The sequence below is a fragment of the Coccinella septempunctata genome, chromosome 8, assembly GCF_907165205.1.
Source record: "Coccinella septempunctata chromosome 8, icCocSept1.1, whole genome shotgun sequence".
NCBI classification, from domain to species: domain Eukaryota; kingdom Metazoa; phylum Arthropoda; class Insecta; order Coleoptera; family Coccinellidae; genus Coccinella; species Coccinella septempunctata.
In genome coordinates, this window is record NC_058196.1 from 12,282,937 (window position 1) to 12,304,988 (window position 22,052).

The window sequence follows — 22,052 nt, forward strand, 5'->3', positions numbered from 1 at the left end:
GATGCCAAAAGGAAGGGGAAAATTTCGACCATTTCCTTACGGACATCAAACACATGGTTAAAACTTGCAATTATAACGAGGTGGACTCAGAGCAAACAATGGAAGAAAAAGCTCTGAGAGACAGAATTGTTATGGGTATACGTGATCCCACAACTCGAGAGGCCCTGCTGAGGATCGAGAAATTGAAGCTGTCCAAAGCCATAGAGGTATGCAAAACAAGCGAGATGTCAAAGAACTAGAGCAAAATGTTCAACGACGACAATGAGGTGAACCTGGTGAGAAAACATCAACCCAAAGGTAGGAAGAAAAATTCTGATAAGCCTGGGCACAAGGAAAAGTTTAAATGCTGAAGATGCCAAACAATACATGGTTCCAAAGAGTGTCCAGCATACGGTAAACCTTGTACCAAATGCGGAATATTGAACCGTTTTGCTGTTGCCTGTCGGGTAAAAATATTAAAAACGTTGATTGCGGACAAAATGTTGACAGTGATAGTTCTATTGATAGCTTAATAATTGGCAATGTTAATTTAGTAAATAAGTCCAAAAATTGCTGGGATGAGATTGTCAACATTGAAAACAAAAGACTTAAGGTTAAGTTAGACACTGGTGCCGATGTATCAATACAACCTAATAAGATTTTTTCAATGATGAATAGGAATTTCAAAGTTCGAAAAAATGATTTCATAATAAAGGGATTTGAGGGCACTCAGGCGAGGACTTGTTGTGTTGTGTTGTAAATTTGCTATGCTCGTACAAAGATAAAAATGTGTTTGAGGATTTCGTGATAGTTGAAAATGTTGATAAGATATTGCTGGGCGGTCAAGCATGTGTAGACCTTGGCCTCTTAAAAAGAATAAATAAAGTTGACATCGAGTTCTCAAATGAAAATATAGAAAGAGATGAGTTTATTCGGGAAAACTCTGAAAGTTTTGCTGGTTATGGAACATTTAATGGAAAGTTTAGGATCACTACCGTAGAGAATTTTGAAACTGTTAGTCACTCACCCTCAAAAATTCCATTTGCCATAAAGAATAATTTAAAACAAGAGTTAGACAGATTAGTTAAACGCAAAGCCATTGTGAAGGTAGACGAAATTGATCCCCGTGCAAGCATAAATCGTATGGTGATTGTCGAGAAAACTAACAATAAATTAAGAATTTGTTTAGATCCACAATATTTGAACAGCCAAATTGTAAGGAAACCAAGGCTGGTTCCACAAATAGAAGAAATTTTTTCAAAAATGATAAATAAAAAGTTTTTTTCGGTGTTTGATCTGGCTGAAGGATACCACCACTTGGAATTGGATGATGACTCTTCCTGGAAGTGTTGTTTCTCCACACCCTTCGGTATTTATAGATACGTCGTGTTGCCATATGGTCTCTCAAATTCACAAGACCTATTCCAGAAACAAGTCGAAAATAAGTTCGGCAACATAGAAAACATACAAATTCTACATGATGACATGATAATTATGGGGAAAGACAGAGAAGAACATGATAGAACAGTTGAACAAGTGCTCAAGCGAGCTAAAGAGGTAGGTGCAAAATTTAACAAAGAAAAAATAAAATATTGCAAAAAGAAGGTAAAGTTTATGGGTCAGATTTTCTCTGCAGATGGGATGGAGATTGACCTAGACAGAATAGAATCCTTGACAAAGTTGAAAAGCCCTAATGATAAAAACGAACTACAGAGAATTTTAGGAAGTTTTAACTATGTTCGGAAGTACATCCCTAACATGGCAAATTACATTCAGCCACTTACTGAATTATTGAAATCAAGTGTTGAGTTCCAGTGGCTTCCTAAACACCAACAATGTTTTGAAAGATTAAAGAAAATAATCACGAAGTCACCAGCACTCATTGCATATGATCCTAAAAGGAAAACGGTTTTACAGTGTGATGCTTCAAAAAATGGTATTGGTTGTTGCATGTTTCAGGAACATAACAATACCCTAAAATTAGTTGCTTGTGCATCACGAAACATGAACGATCATGAAGTCAATTACAGCCAGACAGAAAAGGACTTGTTAGCTATTTATTATGGTACACAGAAATTTCACAATTTTATATACAGTTATGAGATGAGGTAGATGTACAAACCGACCATAAGCCCATCATTGCCATAATGAAAAAACCCATTATAAAATTGGATCAGTTAGACTCCAGCGTTTAAAGATCAAACTCCTGAAGTACTCTCTTAATGTCTACTATGTCCCTGGTAAAGACATTCACTTCGCAGACATGTTATCCCGGTCCACTCTAAAAATTGAGACTAGTGACCCAGAAATGCTGGAGATGGTACATTCTGTTAGTAAACATCTCCCCATGAGTATCGAAAAACAAACTGAGTTACGATTAGCCACTAGCAACGACTCAACTCTAAGAAAAATGTTTGACTATTATTTCAATGGATGGTCAAAAAAAAAACACATCCCAGATGAATGTAAACCCTTCTATAAGATGAAAGACGCTATCTACGTTGAAGCAGGTATAGTTTTCTATGAGGACAAAATCATTGTACCAAAATCAATGCAGAAACAGATAATTGAAACACTGCACAACAAGGGCCATCTTGGTACCAGAAGGACCATAAACAAGGCAAGAAAACTTTTTTATTGGATAAATATGACCACCGACATCACAAACTACATAAAACAATGTCGAGTATGTGAAAAATATATGCCACGAAACCGCAAAGAACCTATGATGCCACACACAATTCCCAAATTGAGGTTTAACAAAGTAGCATGCGACAGTCTCGAATATGGCAGCAAACCTTATTTAGTCACAGTCGACTACTTTTCCCATTGGATGGATCTTGTACCTCTTCAGGACAAAACCTCAAGGGCAGTAATTGATGCATTTCAGAATCTCTTCACCAAGTTTGGATACCCACAATTTTTAATCACTGATAACCTGCCCTTTATTTCCCAAAGATGTCTAAACTACTACAGAGAGAAAGACATCACAGTATCAACGTGTACTCCAGAATGGCATCAAAGCAACGGGCTTGCCGAGAAAGCTGTATATACAGCAAAACAAATTTTGAGAAAAGCAACAGAGGAAAAGGTTGACTTTCGCGATTTTCTTTTCGAATATAACAACTCAGAAATTACAAGCCTCAAATCATCTCCTGCGGAAATACTCCAAAGCAGAACACTGCGTGATCAACTACCAACATCAAGCAGTAGTTTGGAACCCAGAATCCAAAATCACATTTTTGAAACTCTGGGTCAACAACAAAAAAAGGTCAAGGCAAATTATGATAAACGAGCTCACAAAAAGCCTGCCACTTTTCAAAAAGGGGATAGAGTCGTTATCAAAACCAGTAAAGATCCCATTTGGCACAAAGCCATTGTTATTGAGAAAGCTACTGAACCCAAGTCGTACTGGGTAAGAAAAGAAAGCAATAATAAAATAGTTAGACGTAATACAAACCAAATGAAATTATCGTTAACCAAAACTGACATTAGTGAATACATATTAGACCCAGAATTGTATCCAGATTTGTATTCCGACCATGAAAATTGTAAAGATAAAAACATTGTAAAAAATAATAACCATAATAACATATCCACTTCTGTAAATTGTAAAAATGATAGCACTGTAATAAGTAGAAACCATTGTAATAGTTCCACTTTCGTGGATATAAGTATTGAGCAACATCACGATAATGGTCCAAAATGTGGAATAACTGTAAGGTCCAAAGCACCCGAAAATAGAGTTGACAATCTCAAGCCCTCAAAAGACAATACCGGTCGATCAAGATCTGGACGTCCAATTAAGAAACCCTCCAGCTATAATACTTAGGGGGAAGGTGTTTGAATATGAGAAGATGAAGATTATAAATCTATGACATGTCATGACCATAGAATAAGATATAGGCCAGATGACATTCGGGTAACCTCAATTATATGTAAGCCGAGCTAAGTAAATGTTTGTATGTATATAAATGTTAAATCTATAAATCTACTTATAAAATATAAGTGTGTAAGTTATCTTCTGAACAGTGTCAGTAGAAAGTAGAATAGTAGAGAGTAGAATAAATAGTGTCTTATCAGTTGGAAACTTCTTTGTTGATATTTCATTTCATTAAATATTTGGGTAAAAGTATGTTTTTCCTTGGATCAACTACCAACCTGAATATTCGACATCAGGTTATGGACCCAGGACCTTGCACCGATAGATAAATTTTTGATTCATGGAGAAAACTGACTGTCGCCAGCCAGAAGAATCCAGAAAGTCACGAGGTCAGTTTGTCAGCCATATTGCAAATTGTAATTTTCGCCATTTACAAGAGGAGAGGACACAAGCCAAGGTCGAACAAGTCGGTAACGACAGCAACCAACCAAGAAGGAAAGAAGATGCCGGCAACCACCGGCAGAGGGATCGTCTTCAGTACGTCAGCTGTCAATTTTCCTGTCAAGTTATTTCACTTTATTCTGGGTCTGAATGTGATGTCATTTAGGTTTTATGCCCGTATTAATAGTCAGTTCTCAAAACGGGTCTCAAGACCTATCTCAGTTGATACTTTCTCAAGATAGTGACAGCATCTCAAGATGACTGCTTATTAATAAACGCATATCAAGTCATTGTCAGTTTGATACTATCTCAAGAAACGAGACTTGAAACTCAACTTATGAATGTCTTGAGTAATGGTATTTTTATTTTTGCTTGATATTTTTCAATACTGTGACTCACAATAAAATGTGACGAAGCAGGATTTTCGATCGCCCATCCAGTACACGTTGTGTGTACCTCAAGTGAACTCCTCTGGACATTTGAAAGATCCTGGAGTCGTGCATGCTTCCTGCCCATCTTGTTACAATACCCAAAAATTCTGTATTAGGCCCAACAATTGCTTGGACATTATTTGAAAAATCTGATTTTCTGTTGCGATAAACTTCATGAAATCGATTTCGTCGTAGTAGTTGACCACATCTCCCATGGATTCCATATTGACTTTAATAATGCCGATTTTTGGAAGCACAAAAGACAATTAAATTACTGTCAGTTCACAAAGCAAACTAACCCAACTTTCATTTCGAGATCATCTTGAGTCAGGGTTCGACCATACTAAAAATTTGACGTTCCCAAAACCAATCTTGAGATCTTTCGAGTACTTGAGTCACATTTATTAATAAGCGCCTACTCAAGTGAGTTCGCAGATTGAGACGTCTTCTTGACAGAGTCTCAAGTCAAATTTATTAATCAGACTGATGTCTCAAGACGCTACTTGAGACATTCTCAATACTTGAGATCTGACTATTAATACGGGCCTTAGTGATTTTGAACGACTATTGGTGAGTTCGATCTGTATTTTGACGGTTATAGTTGTCAGTGAGTAAACAAACTGCAAATTAAAATTGAAAGTCAATCCCTGAAATTTATCGTCAACTTGGGACTATTATTGACATTGTTTTGTTGTTATCTAAGAATTTATATTGAACTGTTTACCATTTTTTTCTAATTAAGGATTACAATAAAACACAGTCAGAAACATTAACTTTAAATTGTCAAGGAAAGTCAAATTATGTTTCTTGGAGATTTAAATTGAATCTTACCATGAAATCTGAGGATTTGTTTGATGTAGCTACTGTAATAATTTTGAAACCTGAAGGCACAGATGGTTCTGAGGAATCTGAGGAAGTTAAACTTTGGGTTAAAAAAGAACTTGAAGCGCAAACTTTTATTGGCGTTAATGTAAGTAGTGAAATTGCAAGAAAAATCGCAAATTGTAAGGTCAGCTTATTTTATGTTGAACAAACTTGAAACATTATATAGTAAAAAATCCGATCTAATTGTTGACGGATTACAAAGGCGTTTTTTGAGTTACAATTATGATACAAACAAGTCAGCTGCCGAAAACTGTTTGACTGTAATGCAGTATGCCGAAGAATTGGATGCTGAAGGTGAAGCAGTTAAGGAAAATTGGATTATGACACGAATTTTTGGAATGTTACCTCCTAGCCTCCATCACGTCAGGACATAATGGGATATATCTATCCAACAGTAAGAAATTTGAAATTACTAGTGGAACGTTTACGTCTAGAAGAAGACAGATTAATCGAAGGGACAAAATGCTTTTCTCCCTAAAGAATTTGACAAAAGTCAATCAAGACAAAGGCAAGAAAGGAAAAATTCCCAAGAAAAGAGTACTTATGAAAGTCACAAATGTGGAAAGTCAAGCCATGTGATGAAATATTGTATAGGAAAACCGTGTGCAAAGAATATTGAATATTGCAAAAGCTAATATGGATGCAATATATGCAAGCCGAAGAGTCATTTCGCAATGGAATGTCCCAAAGCAAACAAAATTTCAGAAGAAGCCATGGATACGAGTGAACCTAGAAATTCTAGCAGACGTGCATTCATAAGCGTGGGACTGTCAACTTCATGTATGAACGACATGAAGTTCGAAAGCAAGACAAACTGGTACCAAGATTGTGGAGCAATTCAGCACATGGCATTTGAAAGACAGTGGCTGATAAACTCATTTGATGAGCCAACGAAGATTCTCATTGGAGATGCCTCTGAATTGAATGGAATAGGAGAAGGAGATGTTGAAATGGAAGCTTTCAATCGGGAAAAATGGAATAAAATAATATTGAAGAATGTGCTATTTGTACCTGACTTAACTTTTAACTTATTTTAAGTAAGCCAGATGCTGGACAGAGGGTATGTACAAAGTGCGAGAGCAGATCAATCGATCTTCAGAACTGCTGACAGCAAAGAAGTAGTGGCAATTGCAAATCGTGAAGAGAGACTGTACAAGATGTTATTTCACATGGAAGTTAACAGATGTCTGTTGACGAAATCTCTCAAAATATGGCATGAATTACAAGCGCATTATTTATGTGAGATGGACATACGTTCTTTAGGAGGAGCTAAATACTTCCTTCTGCTGAAGGATGATTATTCACATTTTCGTACTGTTTATTTTCTAAGAAGGAAGGATGAAACGCTGAATATGCTGGAGAAATTTGTTAAGATTTGGAAGGAAAATAAGAAGTATCAGATCTGACAATAGTACAGAGGTGATAAGCAATAATGTCAAGGAACTCTTAGAAAATTTTGGAGTATTTCATTGTAAATCAAATCCTTATACACCTCACCAAAAGGGTAGGATTGAACAAGAAATACGCACAATTGTTGAAGCAGCACGGTCAGTCATACATGCAAAGAATATGAGTGAGAATTTTTGGGGTGAAGCTGTCAACTATGCTGTATATTCACTATAAATCAAGCTAAAAAAAGCTCAGTTAAATGAAACAGTCCAGCTGAATTATGGTTCGGATGATAAGTGAAAATAGAAAAACTTAAGAGCTATGATTGCGAGTGCTACATCTATGTCCAGGACAACAAACGTGGTAAAGTTGATAAAAAGTCTAAGAAAGGAGTTCTTGTTGGTTATGACCTAGATTCACCAAGTCTTTCCTCCAGAAGGAAATGAAGTAGTTAGTTCTGGAAATGTCATCTTTGAAGAAAGCATTGGAATTGAAGAAGGGTACACTGAAATTGGATTTTGTTCTAAAAGAGAATTGGAAGAATCCATGGAAAAGGAAAATACACCTGAAGAAAATCGGCAATTGATTAATGCTAACAATTCAGAGCATTCTGAAGCATCTAACACTGAGGAAGAAGGGGATGTCTTGAACACTAGAAGAAATTTCCGTGACCGCCGAAATCTGATAATGGCATATAGATATACTGATTTTATTGTGGATGAAGGAGAGAATAGAAATTTTGCCATGATAGGTGGAGTTGTCGATATTCCTATTTCGCAAGCATTGAAGGATATAGCTGATATAGCTTTGAAGCTATAACTGAAGAATACGACTCACTTTTGAAGATGCATACATGGGATCTTGTGAAAAAGTCTGTCACTTGGTTTTGCGTGAAAAACAGAATGGAAAATTTAAAGACAGATTGGTTGTAAAGGGTAGAAGGAAGGTATAGATTATTCAGAAATCTATAGTTCAGTTGCACGTTACAGTGCGATTCGTCTGATTTGGAGTTTTGCAGCCTACAACTATATGTCACTAATAACATTTGATGTCGAAACAGCCTCTCTTCATGGAAAATTGAACAAAACAATATATATGTATCAACCTGAAGGTTTTGATGATGAAACTGGTCGAGTATGAATGCTAAGGAAGAGTCTCTATGGACACAAACAAGCACCGAGAGACTGAAATGGAACCTTTTCATAATTTTTGATTAAATTGAAATTCAAGTGAACAGATGATGACCCTTGTATCTTCTACAATTTTATGATGATTGTTATCATTGTTCTATTTGTTGACGATGGTCTTATAGTTGGAAATAATGTGATGAAAATGTTTGAAGTATTGACAAAGCTGAATAAGAAATTTGAAATCACCTATGAAAGGAGATTGCAAGACAAATTATCTTGGGATGGAAATCGAAGTAAGTCAAGAAGGAATTTTTGTGAGTCAACCAAACCATACGAGAAAGATACTATAACGTTTTCGATTTGATTCCCTGAATCCAACCTTCACTCCAATGGAACGTGGAATGCTGACTGAAGAAAAAAATTCTGTGGATGACAAACCACTAAATAGCAAAGTTCCCTACAGGAAAGTTGTTGGAAGTCTGCTTTATCTAGCCACAGTATCAAGTCCCGATATAAATTTTGTTGTGAATTATCTAAGCAGATTCAACAGTAAGCCAATGGAGAGCCACTGAAAAATGAACAAGAGAGTTTTTGCTTACTTGTATGGAACGATAAATTTTGGAGTCAACTTCAATGGGGATGACAACGTAATCGCCGATACTGATTCTGACTATGGTGGCGACACTTCTACTGGTCACTTAACTAGTTGTGTAACGTGGGGGAATTGCCTGTTACTCTCAGAAGCAGAGACTGGTAGCAACTTCAACGGCAGAGGCGGAGTATAACAATAATTTATTCATTTTGTTCAATCATTACAAGAATGAAACACAAACAGTTCACCTCGAGACGTTGAAGCGAATAGACGTGTTGAACGATACCAGTGCGATACGTCATCTCTCAAAAAAAAAGTGGAAGAGAAAGTCGAAGTGAAAGTTTACACTAGCGAAGCTACGGAATTTTTGATTCCGTCTGTGAAGTTTGTGTAGGTTGTATACGTGTGTGTGTTATCTAAATTTTAATTCGTTAAAATTTTCGAAGTTGGTGTTCATCTTCAGAGTCCAGATCGGTCCAGATCGTTGGTTCTGCAGAAAGCATCAGGTGAGCTTATTTTTCGTATCTTTTCTTCCCTGATTTTTCTCATAGCGTAGAAAACTTTAGGCTTTATACCATAGTTTTATTAGACTATTTCAGCGAATATTCCTGAATATTTTATTATTTTCAAATCCTTTGATATTTTGAGATTTTTGAGTATAAAACCCATGTCGGAAACCTCAGATAATGAGGGTTCCTACATGGAAGCGACCGATGCTGAAGAATTCAGCGAAGGCGAACACGAGGAGCTTGTAAAGCTCAGAGAAGAAAATAGGCAGTTGAAAGTTCAAATAGTCAAACTGACTGAAACTGTTGGTCGGTGAGATGCGCCTCTTGAGGGAGGAAATGACCCGCAATAATATGTCGAAATCTCCCACTTACGCCGCAATCACAAAACCGGTAGCGGGTTTCAAAAATAATTCCCTTGAAGGAATTGTTTCACAACCCGAAACAAGGAAAAATGAATCAACGTAGGTTGCAAAGGCCCAAAACGCGCCCACAACTAAACGCGCGCGAAAAGAAAGCTCCTCTTCTGATGAGGAGACTGTCAAGAAGGCAACGGGAGTGCCTAAAAGAGATAAAATTCCACCCATCACGATGATGGGCACCTCAGATTGGGTAGAGATATCTAAAGCTCTCTACACAAAAAAGATAAACTACAACCGCGCAACTGTAGTTAAGGACGGAATAAAAATCATCGCGTCAACCGTAGATGAATTTAGAGAAACCACAAAATTTTTCGAGCAGCATTGTGAAGAATTTTTTACCTAACAAATGGAGGAGGAGAAGAAGATATATGCCATCATTAGGCACTAACCAATCGACGCTGATCTTGCGTTGATTAAGGACGACCTGATATTCCAGGGAATATCAGAAGCTGAGGTGTCCAGAATGACATCGAACAAGACGAAGGAGCCCATACCTCTCTACCTGGTTAGAACCCAGAAAAAGGAAATCTTCGAAGTGAAGGGACTCTAAAACCTCTGTATTGTGGTTGAACACAAAAAGAGGCCTGAAAGTCCAAGCCTGTGCTTTAGGTGCCAAAGGTACAGACATGTACAGAACAAATGCTCCTTCCCGTGGAGATGCGTGAAGTGCTCAGGAAGTCATAGCAGCAATGACTGCACAATCACCAGAAAAGGTGAAGAGAGAAATGCCACATGCGTCTTATGTGGAGGAGAGGGCCATTCAGCTAGCTATAAAGGATATAGAGAGTTCAAGTTGGTGACCAGAAAGAAGAATTCCCGAAAATCAGCTGAACAGAAAAAGAAGGTAACAAAAACAACAACTTCTGAACAAAAAATTCAGGAAGTAGCGAAGACCCAACCTACAGAGCAGGAAAAGAAGAGGGAGATTCCAAAACCTGTTCAGAAAAAAGAAGGACAGAAGAAGCTTACAATGGAACAGGCTGTGAACAGACAACAGGAGAAGAAAAAGATATCTGAATCAGCCGTTGACTTAGATATCTTCACGGAAAAAATTTTCAACAAGATAATGTTGAAACTTGAGAGGAGAATGGAGAAAAAACTCCAAGCATTATTTAGTAAACTGAATAAAGGGACCTTACGGATATAAGGAAGAAATCCCTCAAGATAATCTCGTGGAACATAAACGGAATCAACACCCGGAACGCCGAGATAGAAGAAATAATATCAGTGAGACAACCTGATATTATAGCACTACAGGAAACAAGAATAAACCGGAACAGACGACTGAATTTCATGAATTATGAAACGTATATTATGTGACAGAATTACAAACACCGGAAGAGGAGTGCAATATTGGTGAGAACAGATCTGAAACACTACTTCAAAAGCAGATCCGACGAAACACAAGGAGAAACAGTAACGTTTGTTGACGAATTGAATCGTCAAAGGGTCGAAATTACCTCGGCATATAAGCGACCACCAAACAATTTATTGAAAGAGGAGATAAACAACATGTTGGAAGGGACAAACCCGAAAATCTGCATCGGAGATTTCAACTGTAAATCCCCATTATGGAACAGCAGAGCAGAGAATAGAAATGGCAAAAAACTCAAGGATTTCGCCGAAAAACAAAATGCCATAGTGATTGGACCAGAATTACCGACATATCTTGCTTTTGGTATAGGAATACCAGATGTAATAGATATCGCGATATTGAAAAATATAACTCAAGAATTCTCTATTGAAACTTTGGAAGATGGAACCTCAAACCACAATCCCGTCGAATTGACAATGGGAGAAGAACAAAGAGAAAAACTGATGGAAATGAGAGCATATACTAATTGGGCTAAATACAGCCATTTAATAAAATCGGAAATAACAGAAATTCCAACAATAAGCACTCCAGAGGATCTGGAATGTGCGGTTGATAAACTGGAAGAGATTATATTGAAAGCTTACGAAAAAGGACGAGAAGAGTGAAGAGACCAGCACCAAGTCATCCACATGGCGATACGCCTAAAGAAGTAAAAGATCTAATACGAGGAAATCGAAGACTCAGAAGAATATATCGGATGAATAAAAATGATCTGAATAGAAGGAACCTAAGCCGACATAGCCAAGTTCTGAAAAATGCCCTGAAAGATCTAAGAACAAGCAGATGGAACAAAAGGGTTCCAGAACTGTATACAATCGATCATTATGCATGAAGAATGCAAAAAAGACTACGAGGAGAAAAAAATAAAATTCCACCCCTACACGGAGAAAGGGAAATGGCGTATACCAATACTGATAAAGCAGATGCATTGACGGACTCGATCGAAAGAGAATCGAGAATAAATTAGAGGATAGACGACGATAATGAAGATTTGGAAGAACTGGTTGAAGAAAATGATGAAGAAATGGATGAATTACCAGCGGCTGCTGAAATAGACAAGCCAACATCGCCAAATATATATATATATATATATATATATATATATTCTTTTGATATAGAGCATTACAATCTTGAACAGCAAACAATAATTATAGCATGTGTATGAGTTACAGTTTTAGCAGAGGTTAGCGTAACGGGGTACCATACAAATTGGTGTATGATACAAGAGCTTAGGGAAAAACCTCAGTAAAAAAACCCTTTCTCCCCGTGTGTGTAGTGGATTGTAATTGTTTACGAAATAAGCTGAAATATTCCATATTGAAGGGCATCTCGCACTGCAAAAATTGATTCTTTCTCCAACAAAAAGGAAAATCCAGAAAGTCTTCTCCAAGAAACCAGAAACTTTTATCTGAAATAAAGAGAAAACAAAAGCAGAAAAACGTAAAATAATAAAATTAGATTCAATATGTCAGATTGACCTAAAATTGACAACCCAATTCAAAAAAGATTCGGAAACTGCATGTATAGCTTTAAAACCACCCTGAAATTCATAAATTGGACAATGATTAACTAGATGATTTATGGTTTCTTCTGGTTTCCCGCATTCACAACTAGGGCTTTCAACTGAATTCCACCTGAAAAGCATGCTATTGCAACGTCCGTGACCTGTTCTTATACGATTCAGAATACACCATATTTTCCTGGGAAGATCAAAACCAGGAACTCTATTCGAAGGATCAGTTACTAATTCTTTGTTGAAAATAGTGCATCTATTCCATTCAGACTGCCAAAGGTCTTTGTCCCTTATATTCGAATTAAGAAAAGAGTTGGACCATATAGGTTTACGCGACTTCAGTCTTGGAATGGTATTTTCGGGAATATAGGATAGAATTGGGAACGAGTCTGGATAGGATTGGAATTTTTTCCAGGAATTCATAACCGCAGTCTGTCTACGAATATGAGGCGGTATAATGTTTGAAAGAACTGGTAACCATTGAATAGGTGAAGATCTAATAGTTCCAGTTATGGTTCTCATGGAAAGATTCAGTTGTGCATCAATTTTCTGCACATGAGCACTATTAATCCAAACGGGGCAACAATATTCAGCAGCCGAAAAAACTAAAGCTAGGGCTGCCGTTCGAAGAGTGGCTGCATCAGCACCCCATGAAGTGCCAGCTAGTTTATGGAGAATATTATTCCTGGTTTTTAACTTTAGACGCAGACTTTCCAAATGGGCTTTGAAATTCAGCGAGGAATCCAGCTTAACACCTAGATATTTCGGATTGAAGTTATGTTCCAAAAAAGAATTACCGAAAACTACACTCAATTTTCTATATTTTTGATGATTATTCAAATGGAAACACGAAACCTCGGTTTTATTTGGGTTAGGACACAAACGCCACTCGAAAAAGTAATTCCTCAAAATTTCTAAATCCGTAGATAAATTATTTTCTATGCATCTAAAATCAGAATGACGGAAAGCTAGGGCAATTAAGAAATTACCTAGAAAAGGTAAAGCCGCTCTTACAAATCTCGCGAATGGAATCATGAGGACAGAACACTACCCAGAAAAATGGAAAACAGCGGAAGTCATAGTATTCAATAAACCATGGTTGAGGACGTTTGGGTCAAGATTAGGCTCGGTGGAAATAGAAGCCTATTTATTTATTGGCGTATGTTACATCCCTCCAGATACAACTTCTCAAGATTATGCGGGCTACTTTAACGCTGTGACTATCTTCGTGGAGAATCATGCCGATGACATTTTCCTCCTCATTGGTGACTTCAACCTGCCACTTTTTTCCTGGCATGCGGATTTGAATGGGGAGCTTGTTTGTGATGATGTGCAGAGAGACTCGTACACCTCCTTCCGGAACTTCACAGCGTACAACTCGTTAGTACAGTTTAACGGTAATCTCAATAAAAATGGGAGAATATTGGACTTGATTTTGGCTCCTAATATTGACATCCATAAATCGCCTTCTTCATCGCCATCATAAATCGCCACTCGTGAGTGAAGGCCCACATCATCCTGCCTTATATACAGGGTGTGGCGTAATGAATGGATAATATGAAGCCTGCAGGTAGAGGACTCTATGGCGGTTCAGAAAAATATATTTTACGTTTGGTAAAAGTGCCTTGGTTTTCGAGATATTCGAGATTTTCGAAAATTCAAGAGCATCACACCCTTCGCCACTCTTTTTGCAGGCAAGACTCCAAATGAAGGAATTTTTTCAAACTGTTTTTTGGATAGTATTCCTGGATAGATGGGCTATCGAATGTAAATTATTATTTTTGAGGCGCATAAATAGTTTTTCATGAATAAAAGAATTAACTCAAATTTTCCGTTTTGCTTATTTTTTTTTCCCAAGTTCAACCCAGCGTGGTGTGAAAAATAATACGGTTACCTGAGTGCCAAAGCAAGAGAAAACATGCCTGTTTTACTGAGATTCTGAAATGGTATAACTCACTCTATTTTCAGCATTAAATACAAAATAAATTTCTATTACAATGAGTCAAGGCAGAGTTTGACGTAAGCCTTTTTCTTTAATTTTTAGCAACTAAAAGAGACTTGCAAGCAGAATGAAGCAATTATTCATAAGAAGTTGTAGAGCATCTAGTACAGCTCCTGATGCACACTTCGAACACTTTTTGTAAAACTCGATTCAATTAAAAAATAATTTAAAATTGGTTTTTTCCCCCGTATTCTTTCATTATTAAGCCCTATAGTTATAAAGTTAATAGTTGTTAAGCGAATTTCAAGTAACGAAGGGAATTTAAGCACTTTTGTTAATTAAGAAAAAAAGCTGAAAATTAGGTAATTTTTATTACATTGAGTCCAGACCCTTGTTACAAAAATCCTGAAATTCAATGCATAACTTGAAATTAACTTGAAAATATTGATTTCACAACGTTGGGGTTCAATAATAAAAGAAAACGAGAAAAAATATCGATTTTAAAATATCGTTTCATTGAATAAAGTTTCACAAATCACAAATGATGCTTAAATTGGCCACCATGAGTTCTGATACATGCTCTATAGTCTGCACTTTCTAATAAATCATAGCTTCATTGCATAGATATCATTTTAAAATGAGTATCGTTTCATTGAATTAAATATTACAAAAGATTCTGTAAGAGGCCACCATGAGCTTCAGTAAATGCTCTATACCTTCTCATGGAAGATTGTTTCATTCTGCTTGCATTTCTCATTTTAGCTGATAAAAATTTTAGAAACACTGTTTACATTAAACTAGGCCTCAACTGATTGCAATAGAAATTTATTTTGTATTAAATGCTGAGAATTCAGAGAGTTATACCATTTCGGAATCTCAATGAAACTGGCACGTTTTTTCTTGCATTGGCTCTCAGGTAACCATATTTTTTTTTACACCGCGCTAGGTTGAACTCATGAAAAAAAATTAGCAGAAAGGAAAAGTTGAGTTAGATCTTTTTTTCATGAAGAACCATTCATGCGCCTAAAAAATAATAAATTACATTCGATAGATCATCTATCCAGGAATACTATCCAAAAAACAGTTTGAAAAAATTCCTTCACTTGGAGTCTTGCCTGCAAAACGAGTGGCGAAGGGTGTAATTCGCTTGAATTTTCGAAAATCTCCAATATCTCGAAAACCAAGGCACTTTTACTAAACGTAAAATATATTTTTCTGAACCGCCATAGAGTCCTCTGCCCCCAGGCTCAATATTATCCATTCATTACGCCACACCCTGTATAAGTGTTAACCTTAGCATAAATAAGCATAAACCGAAAAACTTTATGTCAACGTTCAAATTCTTTAATGCTAATTATTCCGAAATAAACAATGAACTTTCAACCGTAGATTGGAAGAAATTATGAACAGTGAAAATGTAAATACTAATGTTGCTACTTTTTATAGTATTCTCAGTCATGTGATAGAGAAGTATTTCTCGAGGAGATCTATGAGACCCGGGGGTTTTCCCTGTTGGTTTTCCACTGCATCAATTAAGTTAACAAAAGAAAAAATTGAAGCTCCTAAAAAGTTTAAAAAATTCCGTAAAACTGATGACTATGCTTATTATTATATTATTATTATTATTTTTCTGTTCTTCGTAAACAATGTAAGAAACTGATTGAAAGAGATTACTCTGATTATATAGCACACATCGAAAATCTTCTAATATATAAAATTCTCGTGTCACAGTTTTCGTTGCCATACTCCTCCGAAACGGCTTGACCGATTTTGATGAAATTTTTTGTGCTTATCCGGTATCTATGAGAATCGGCCAACATCTATTTTTCATCCCCCTAAATGTTAGGGGTAGTCCACCCCTAAATTTTTTTTTATTTTTTAGACAAAATTTTAATTTCTATTTTTTTATGATACAAACATAATACAACATACAAAAGGAAATTATTTATATGGCAAAACAACGTTTGCCGGGTCAGCTAGTAATATATCTAAAAATCCAAAGATTTCTTCTGGTCATATGTTGCGGAGAGTAGAAGAGACGGGCGGATTCCTAGTTCGATGACTCATGAAGATAAGCTATATGATAACGGCCAAGATGTTGTTAATGCGTTCGGTGAATACTTCGCAGGTGTTTTTGATGATCCCAATAAACCGATCATTTACATATAAAAATAACAAAAACACGAATAATTTCGATAATATCAACATTGATTTTATTCAGAGGGAGGTTATATTGAAAAAGATAAGCTAAAACTCAATAAGGGACCTGGACCGGATTCAATTCATCCTGTATTTATAAAATCTTGTGCCAATTTTCTAGACTTGCCGCTACAGATGATTTTCAATCAGTCTATTCTCACCGGAATTTTTCCCAGTAAATGGAAAATTGCTAAAATTACTCCTGTTCATAAAGGTGGTAGAAAAGATATTGTGTCCAATTACCGACCGGTCTCTGTTCTGAGTCGTTTTGGGAAAATATTCGAGTCAATCATAGCAGACTTTCTTTTTCGATCACTAGGAGGGAAGCTCAGCGTGAAGCAGCATGGATTTTTCAAGGGAAGGTCAGTTCTTACTAACTTGGCCCCATATGTTGATTTCATCTCAAAAAATCTGGATCAAGGTACTCAGTTGGATGCTGCGTATACGGACTTCGCCAAGGCCTTCGATAAGGTTCATCACGGAACATTGTTATGCATATTAGCAGATTTTGGAGTTTCAGGGAATCTATTGCTGTGGATTGAATCTTACTTGTCGGATAGATGTCAGTATGTTGTTGTGGACGCATTCTCGTCCACAGTTCACGAGGTCACATCAGGAGTGGTACAAGGATCGCATTTGGGTCCACTTCTTTTCAATGTTTTTATCGACGATGTGTCAACTTGTTTTTTACATGTTTATTTCGAAATCTATGCTGACGATCTCAAAATGTATAAGTCGATTCTAAGTTTGGATGATGTCACTGGATTTCGTGAGGATCTTGACAGGTTTTCTGTATTCTGCTCGAAACGATATTCAACACTCAATATTGCGAAATGTAAGCATATAAGATTTACTAAAAATACTAACGTTATGGCATTTCCCCTACACATTGATGGAGTAATTGTGGAGGAGGTGAGATGTGTGAGGGACCTCGGAGTGTTTCTTGATTCGAAGCTGTCATTTGAGTTTCACATAGACAGAGTAGTCTCTAAGAGTTTTAAGATGCTAGGTTTCGTTTTGAGGATTTCTAAGGCGTTCAAAAATGTGGAAACAGTCAAGACTCTATATTTCAGCTACGTACGTAACAATTTGGAATATGTAACACCGATTTGGAGTCCCTTCTATCATAAATATATCGATGAATTGGAAAAAGTACAAAGTAAATTCACAAAAAGTTTGCTTTACCGTTATGGTAGTAGACAAGACTACGCTTATGAATATAGACTTCAATTGTATAAAATGATGAGCCTGGAAAATAGAAGAGTAATGTTCGATCAAATATTTTTGTATCGTATTTTGAATGATTGTTTTGATTTCCCGTTGATAGAGAATATTCATTTTAATGCACGCTCTTTCAGTGGTCGTCGAAGACACTTATTTTTTGTACCACAGGCTAGGACCTCTCTTTATTATAACTCCATTTATTTGAGAATAACTCGTTTTTACAATTGGCATGTTGGCGAAATTAATTTGTTTAATTTGTCCTTGTCCGAATTCAAGCGGAGACTGATGCAGTATTTGTCAAAATATTAAAATTAGGTAATTAAATTTATTATATATTGTGCTAGTATAGATGTTCATTTCATATTTATATTACCATGTTTCACGATATTGTTAATTTTATGTAAGTTAAATTTGTAGTGAATCCCTGTTATTGGGTTTATCCTGTTGGGGTTCCAGTTATGTGAATAAATAAATAAATAAAAAATAAATAAAAAACCATTTGATTAGAAGAATTTCCCACAAAACTACAGACCGATAAGTCTACTGTCGGCGTTAGGAAAAGTAGTAGAAAGGATTATCGCCACGAGGCTTAATGAGGAAACCGAAAATCTGAAACTGATACCACCAGAACAGTTCGGATTCAGAAGAGAGCATTCAACAGAGCAACAATTATTAAGCCTCACACAGTACATTACAGAGGGATTCCAAAAAAAAACAAGCCACAGGTCTTGTTTTACTAGGCGTCGCCAGAGCTTTCGACAGAGTATGGCATGAAGGATTAATATATAAGATGAGAAGTGCTGGATATTCGATCAAAATATGCAAGTTGATTATCCCAAAAATAGAAGATTTTACGTGAAAGTGGAAGGAGAATTCTCCACAATAAGAGATTTAGAGGCTAGAGTACCCCAAGGGTCAGTGCTTGGGCCACTTCTGTACAACATATACATCCACGATATTCCGAAGAATCCAAGAACTATGCTAACGTTATACGCTGACGATACAGGCATAGCAACTCGACACCGAAACCCAGAAGTTATTGTACGAGTTCTACAAGAAACGATTGACGAAACAAATGACTGGTGCATAAAGTGGAAAATCAAGCTCAATGGACAAAAGAGCCAAGCAATATTATTACAGAAGAGAAAACTGCGACCCACAATTAATCTAGAAGTTGACGGCGAAGAAATCGACTGGAAAAATGAAGCCAAATATTCAGGAAAAACGCTTGACAAAGGACTTACTTAGAAAAGTCATATCAAACAAGCAATCGACAAAACGAAAGCAGCGATGAATAGACTCTACCCTTTAATAGGAAGAAGAAGCCACAAGGCGAAAGAGACAAAATTGAAGATAATCAAAGCCGTTTCTAGGCCTCAACTGACTTATGTAGCAGTTGCTTGGGGCTTCGCGGCAAAGAGCCACATCAAAAGAATTCAGGCCACTGAAAACAAGCTGCTACGATGTGCAATAGATGCACATTGGTTTGTCAGGAATAGACAGATTTATAGGGACCTAAAATGGGAAACCATAACGGAATTCTTGAACAGAAAAGCAGAGAAATTATTCGGAACAGCGAAAAACCATCCGAATCAAGAATTCAGGAGACTAGTGGACTACGACCCAGAGGAAGACAAGAGGAGAATGCAAATTTACCGAAGGAGACCAAGAGATCAATTAAAAAGAGATTAAACTAACAACAGAAATTCATTGAAAAATTCAATAATTTGTTAATTCAATAGAGGATAAACACATAAATCCCAGCACGATAGTGTGCGAGAAGAAAACCGACTAAGAGATGAACGGTTTATAGGCAAATGCCCGGAACCAAAACTCAAGAAGCAGTTAAGGGTTTTTGGTGGGTCTCGAGCTCAGAAGAGTGAGACACCCCACACTTGTTCGCCCTCAGGAGAGGTTGCAGATTTTCCCCCTGCTGATTTGCAGATTTTTCCCCTGCTACACCAAAAAAAAAATATATACATAAATGGCAATGAAAACAGAATGGAAACCCTACAAACTGCTCCCAATCAACAAAAATTCGGTCACAGATTATGGTTCCGAATCCATTAAAAAAATTAATATTTTCCTTTTGAAGGTTTTGGAATCTTTTATCTCGCGAATATTATTAGGAAGGCTGTTATATAGTTTCACTGCCATGTATGAGCATCCCCTTTCGGTAGAAGATATTCTATGAACTGGATACACCAACATATTATGACGGGTAGGATAAAGATTAGGGCGTATGAAGCTCCGAAAATATTGGGGATTTTTGTAGAAAAATTGCATCAACTTGTACATGTACAGACCAGACAGTGTAAGTAGACCATTTTTTTTGAAGATGCCTCTACAGAATTGTCTATAAGCTAATCCGAATATTGTCGGAACCGCCATTTTCTGCAATTTGAAAACTGATTCCTCATGCACACTGCCACCCCAGAAAATCAATCCGTAAGACAGGATGGACTGAAAATTCGCATAATAAACACCCATCAGAAAAGAGTCAGAAGAGTCAGATCTCAATACTCTTAGAGCATAGATCATCGATCTAAGTCTGGCAATTACATTCTTTGTATGATGCTGCCAACTGAGCTGTGAGTCGAGAGTAAGACCCATAAACTTGGTCTGTCTAGTGAGTTCCTCAGGGAGGAAAGCAGACATATCGACTGATCGGGAACGGCAATGAGAAAAAAAAAGCGATTGGTCCTTGATAAATTGATTCGCAAATTATGGGCTAGACACCACTCATCTATTGAAAAAATTATATCATGTGCAAGGGTTTTCAATGAAAGTGAAGATTTGGCTTTTATCAGGACATTAGTGTCGTCTGCAAAATTGGTGAAGAATTCTTTTCACATGGGTATGGTATTAGGCAAATCATTAACATATATAAAAAACAAAAGGGGTCCAAGAATACTTCCCTGCGGAACACCCTGATTTATGATGACGCTTGATGAGCGGTATGTTTTTCCATCAATAGTTACCGAAACAATCTGTGGTCGATCCCTCAAATAGCTTCTGAGGAGATCAAGCTGTTTATCTCTAACACCGTAATGTTCTAACTTACTCAGTTAAACTTCATGTACAACAGAATCAAAAGCTTTTGTAAAATCTAACAATATGCCCAATGGCATAGACTCATCTTCAAAGGAGCTGATGATATTCTCAAGAAGCTCAAACACTGCAGTCTCCGTGCTTTTGCCCTTGATGTAACCGTGTTGTCTTTCATCGATCACTTTGAATTTTTTGAAGAAATCCAATAATCTGCCACATAGAATTTTTTCGAAGATCTTAAGGAAATTTGTTAAAATGCTTATTGGACGGTAGTTTTTCAGTTCGCTAGGATCGTCCTTCTTATACAGTGGTTTGATTATTGCAGTTTTTAACAAATCAGGAAAAATGCCTTCTCTGAAACTGTTGTTAATTATGAATTTGAGAGGTTCAACTATGAAATGAATTGATTCTTTTATCACATTTATGTCTATATATCATCAATGCCAGTACTTTTCTTCCTAGGTAAGCTTTCAACAACTTTCAGAATTTCAAACTCATCTACATCGAAAGAAAAGAAACTTCTAGAACCAAGGCATTTGTTTTGTATCGTAGAAGGAAGAGAACATTCGTTACAGGTAGAAAAATAACGACTAAAATTCTCAACTATGGTATCAGGAGATTCCTTCATGCGAATGTCTGATTGATTTTTATTTTAACAATATTTTCGTTAGCGATTGACCATAAGGTTTTTGACTTATTGGTAAAACTATCAAATCTGTTCATGTTTAATTTTTTCTTTTCTTTTCTCAAATGGTTATCATACAATGTGTTATCCTGAGAATAAACTGGTTTTAATTCTGAGTTTTTTGATGAAATTTTATACAGAATTTCAAGCAATTTTTTGATATGAGCAATACTATCATTAGGATGTTTGAAACTAGATTTAAATTTGCCTGGTGTTTTTTTAATCTTTTTGATAGGGAAGCATTTATCGTAAATACTCTTGAATTTATCATGAAACAAGGACATTTGTTCATTGACGTCGCTCGAAGGAACCTCATAAATGAAACTCCCATCTTGTCTGGACAGAATGTCAGCGAACTTATTCATATTCGTTTCACAAATCATACGTGTTTCAAATGTTAAACTC

The 22,052-nt window shown here is 36.5% G+C and overlaps 1 protein-coding gene across 1 annotated transcript in view; it reads left to right on the forward strand.

Moving 5' to 3' along the window:
* The first annotated feature begins 245 nt into the window (after nt 1-245).
* Nucleotides 246-22,052, forward strand: part of LOC123318299 (uncharacterized protein K02A2.6-like) — a 31,479-nt gene continuing 9,672 nt past the window's right edge. Inside the window, exons 1-3 of the mRNA XM_044904918.1 lie at nt 246-275; nt 1,408-1,536; nt 2,177-3,394. Coding sequence (XP_044760853.1) covers nt 246-275; nt 1,408-1,536; nt 2,177-3,394 — 1,377 coding nt within the window. The remainder of the gene's footprint in view (nt 276-1,407; nt 1,537-2,176; nt 3,395-22,052) is intronic.